Source organism: Nestor notabilis, unplaced genomic scaffold, assembly GCF_000696875.1.
Source record: "Nestor notabilis isolate BGI_N333 unplaced genomic scaffold, ASM69687v1 scaffold17477, whole genome shotgun sequence".
Classification (NCBI taxonomy): domain Eukaryota; kingdom Metazoa; phylum Chordata; class Aves; order Psittaciformes; family Psittacidae; genus Nestor; species Nestor notabilis.
The window spans coordinates 7,170-10,418 of NW_009937338.1; the positions used below are offsets into that span (position 1 = coordinate 7,170).

The window sequence follows — 3,249 nt, forward strand, 5'->3', positions numbered from 1 at the left end:
GGAAACGAGGGTTGTAAAAAAAGCAGGAGGAGAGAGTCCCACAATTTCCCAATGTCCTGAAGCCACGTTGTGGAGGCTCCAGCACCTTCCCAAACCCTCCTTCCAGTCACCCCATCCTCCCATCCCACCCCATGTTCTCTCCTTGAGCAGGAGCAGCTCAAAGGGACAGGTGTCTTCCAGCTGTGCTGAGACCTGACATCCTTCATGACACTGATGAGAGAGTGGGTTGCTCATCATTAATCCAAACCCAGCCCTTGACCTTTGCAGTGATGAGAAGCAGCCCCAGCTGAGTAGCATCGAATCAGGCCAGGACCAGCCCAGCTTCCTCCTTTTCCCCTTGTGCTTCCCTCATTCCTGGTGCTGCATCGTTTAATGTGCCCCAGCCCGGGACCCTTCAGCGCTCTCAATAATTAAAACATCTCTGGTGTCATCTTCAGGATGAGTCATTCTCCCAAAGGAAAACCCGTCCAGTCAGCACTTCCCACCCCAGGGCTGCTCCCACCCCCATTCCCTCCCTTCCCTCTGCCATGGAGCTGCGCTCATATCCTGCATCCCAGCATTGCCCCAGCCACTGGTGCACAGCTCCCAGTGCCCTCAGTTAAGGTCGCTGGGTGGCCTGGAGGAGGTTGGAAGCAGAGCTTGGGGTAAATCCAGGCCTGGGATAGATGGATATGGCTCTGATGGATTCATTACGCAGCTCTCTGTGTCTTCCAAGCAGGTTTTCCTGATTCAATGAGGTTGGGAGCCAGCTCAGACCCAGAGTCCTGCTCCTCTGTAAGCACTTAGCCCAGCGATGCCTCAGTTTCCCCACTGGCACAGCAGTCAATAACCAGCTGGAATTAGTGCAATGAATGAAAGATTCCCAGCTTATCCCGAGGTCTCTGCTGCCCTGTGTGTCTGTGGGGCTTTGGCTCAGCTTGTGCTCCCAGGCTGGATTCATCCTGGTGCATTTCCTGTCTGCATTTGGGGAGCATTAAGCAAGTGTTTTTAGACAAAAGGGCAGATGTGATGGGAAGTGGGGACAGGGAATTGAACCTACCAGTGGCCTGAGACCTGCTGCAGTGGAGGAGATGGGCAGGGACCGGGACATGCAGCTGGATTTGGGAGCAGGTCTTCAAAAAGGCTTTATAAACAGCACCAATCACTGTCCCTGTTTTATAGATAGAGAATCACGGAGTGGTTTGGGTGGGAAAGGACCTTAAAGCTCATCCAGTCCAACCCCTGCCACACCAGCCACCACCACCACATCCTGGGGCTGCTCAGCACACCCAGAAGTGGTCTGTCTATCACTGCCCAGCTCCCACATCCATCTGTCTGGCACCAGCCTCACAGGACAGGGGCCAAGAGGGTTAAATATTGTGGGAAGAAAAGGCAGAAAATCAGTGTCTGCCCCATGGGACAGGGGAGAGGATAACACTTGGCTGAAAGAAAAAGCTCAGGAAAGATCAGAACCTGCTGCTCAAGCCAGTTCCCAGCTCTGTGCCTCAGTTTCCTCATTTATCAATCTAGCTATAGCTGAAGGGGCAAACAAGAAACCTGGAAGAGGGGCTTTGGACAAGGGATGGAGGGACAGGACAAGGGGAATGGCTTTAACCTGCCAGAGGAGAGATTGAGATGAGCTCTGAGGCAGCAGCTCTTCCCTGTGAGGGTGCTGAGGTGCTGGCACTGGGTGCCCAGAGAAGCTGTGGCTGCCCCATCCCTGGCAGTGTTCAAGGCCAGGTTGGACACAGGGGCTTGGAGCAACCTGCTCTAGTGGAAGGTGTCCCTGCCCGTGTCAGGGAGTTGGAGCTGGATGAGTTTTAAGGTCCCTTCAACCCAAACCATTCCATGATTCTATCAATCCCAACCTGCTGCCAGGGTGCTGGCTCAGGACACCATTGTGGTGCCACTGTCCTGCCCGGAGCTGGGGGTGGTGGCTGTCACTGGGGCATAAATCCAGCTGGGAATTTGTCCAACGCAACCAGGGTCCATCACGTGCCTGTGGATCACCTGCGATCGTGAGCCACATGCTCCTGAGCCTGTTCCTCAGCTCCTGGCAGGAGCTGGAGCAATCCATCAGCCGGGCTCTGCAGCATGAGTCATTGCAGCCTTTATGGTCATTTGCTTCTGGTTTGGGAGGTGCTAATTCCTCTTCAGCCTCCTCAATTAGGCAGAGATTAATTTCAGCTCTTCCTGCTCCTACCACACGACCTCGCTCTGTGCCACTTGGCACCGGGATGCTGCTGCTGGGAATGTGAGGTGTCTATGGGGGTGTGTGGAGTGTCTATGGGGGCGTGTGGGGTGATGCAGAGGGCTTGGCTGTGCTCTGACATGTGTGTGCCAGCAGGACCTGGGTGAACAAGGGACCTCCTCCTTGCCCATGTGTCCAAGACAGTTGGGAATATGGGTTGGCACATGGAGGTGTCTCCTTGTGTGGGGGGTGATGTGTATGTATGGATTCAATGCCTTTAGGTGTGTTGGGGTCTCATGCTGGCAGGGAATGTTTCACACTCTTTAACAAGTGTTTTCTCCTCTCCATGGCTGCCTCCTCCTGCTCAAGCATTCCCAGACCCATTGCAAATGATCTGACGGACCAGGCAGAGCCTGTCCCTGCTCTGCACTGCCTGTCCCTCCATCCTTAGCTGCATGAGAGCAGGTCCATGCTGAGCTTTCTTTCCCCTGCCAGGTGCCTACCTGGTCCCATACCTGGTCCTGCTCATCATCATTGGGCTCCCTCTCTTCTTCCTGGAGCTGGCGGTGGGGCAGCGGATCCGCCGGGGCAGCATCGGTGTCTGGAATTACATCTGTCCACGCCTGGGAGGCATTGGCTATGCCAGCTGCCTGGTGAGTGCACCCATGGGTGCCCTTGGACCCCTGCCTCGGGGGGGTTCTGCTGCAAAGCTGGGGCGGGGGCTGGAAGCAAACCTTGAGGGGCCCCACTGGAGGTTTGAGAGGTCAAAGGGAGTTTTTCCAGCTCTACTCATGGGTGTAGGGCTGGTTTGGGAATGGGCCCTTGTCCCCTGGGTCCCCATCCAGCAAGGGGTGTGCTGGGGACAGTGTCACTGCCCTGTGATTTGATACCGTGTCCTTGTTCCTCCTCCAAGGTCTGTTTTTTTGTTGGTCTCTATTACAATGTCATCATCGGCTGGAGCATCTTCTACTTCTTCAAGTCCTTCCAGTACCCTCTTCCCTGGAGCGAGTGTCCCATCGTGAAGAACGGTTCCGTGGCTGGGAAGGGGGGGCTGGCACAGGAGGGGCAGTTCCCCGGGG

At 55.5% G+C, this 3,249-nt stretch overlaps 1 protein-coding gene across 1 annotated transcript in view; it reads left to right on the plus strand.

Moving 5' to 3' along the window:
* SLC6A17 (solute carrier family 6 (neutral amino acid transporter), member 17) overlaps positions 1 to 3,249 on the plus strand; it is a 10,188-nt gene that overhangs the window by 592 nt on the left and 6,347 nt on the right. The window contains exons 2-3 of the mRNA XM_010018792.1: positions 2,666 to 2,823; positions 3,084 to 3,198. Of these exons, the coding sequence (XP_010017094.1) occupies positions 2,666 to 2,823; positions 3,084 to 3,198 (273 nt within the window). The remainder of the gene's footprint in view (positions 1 to 2,665; positions 2,824 to 3,083; positions 3,199 to 3,249) is intronic.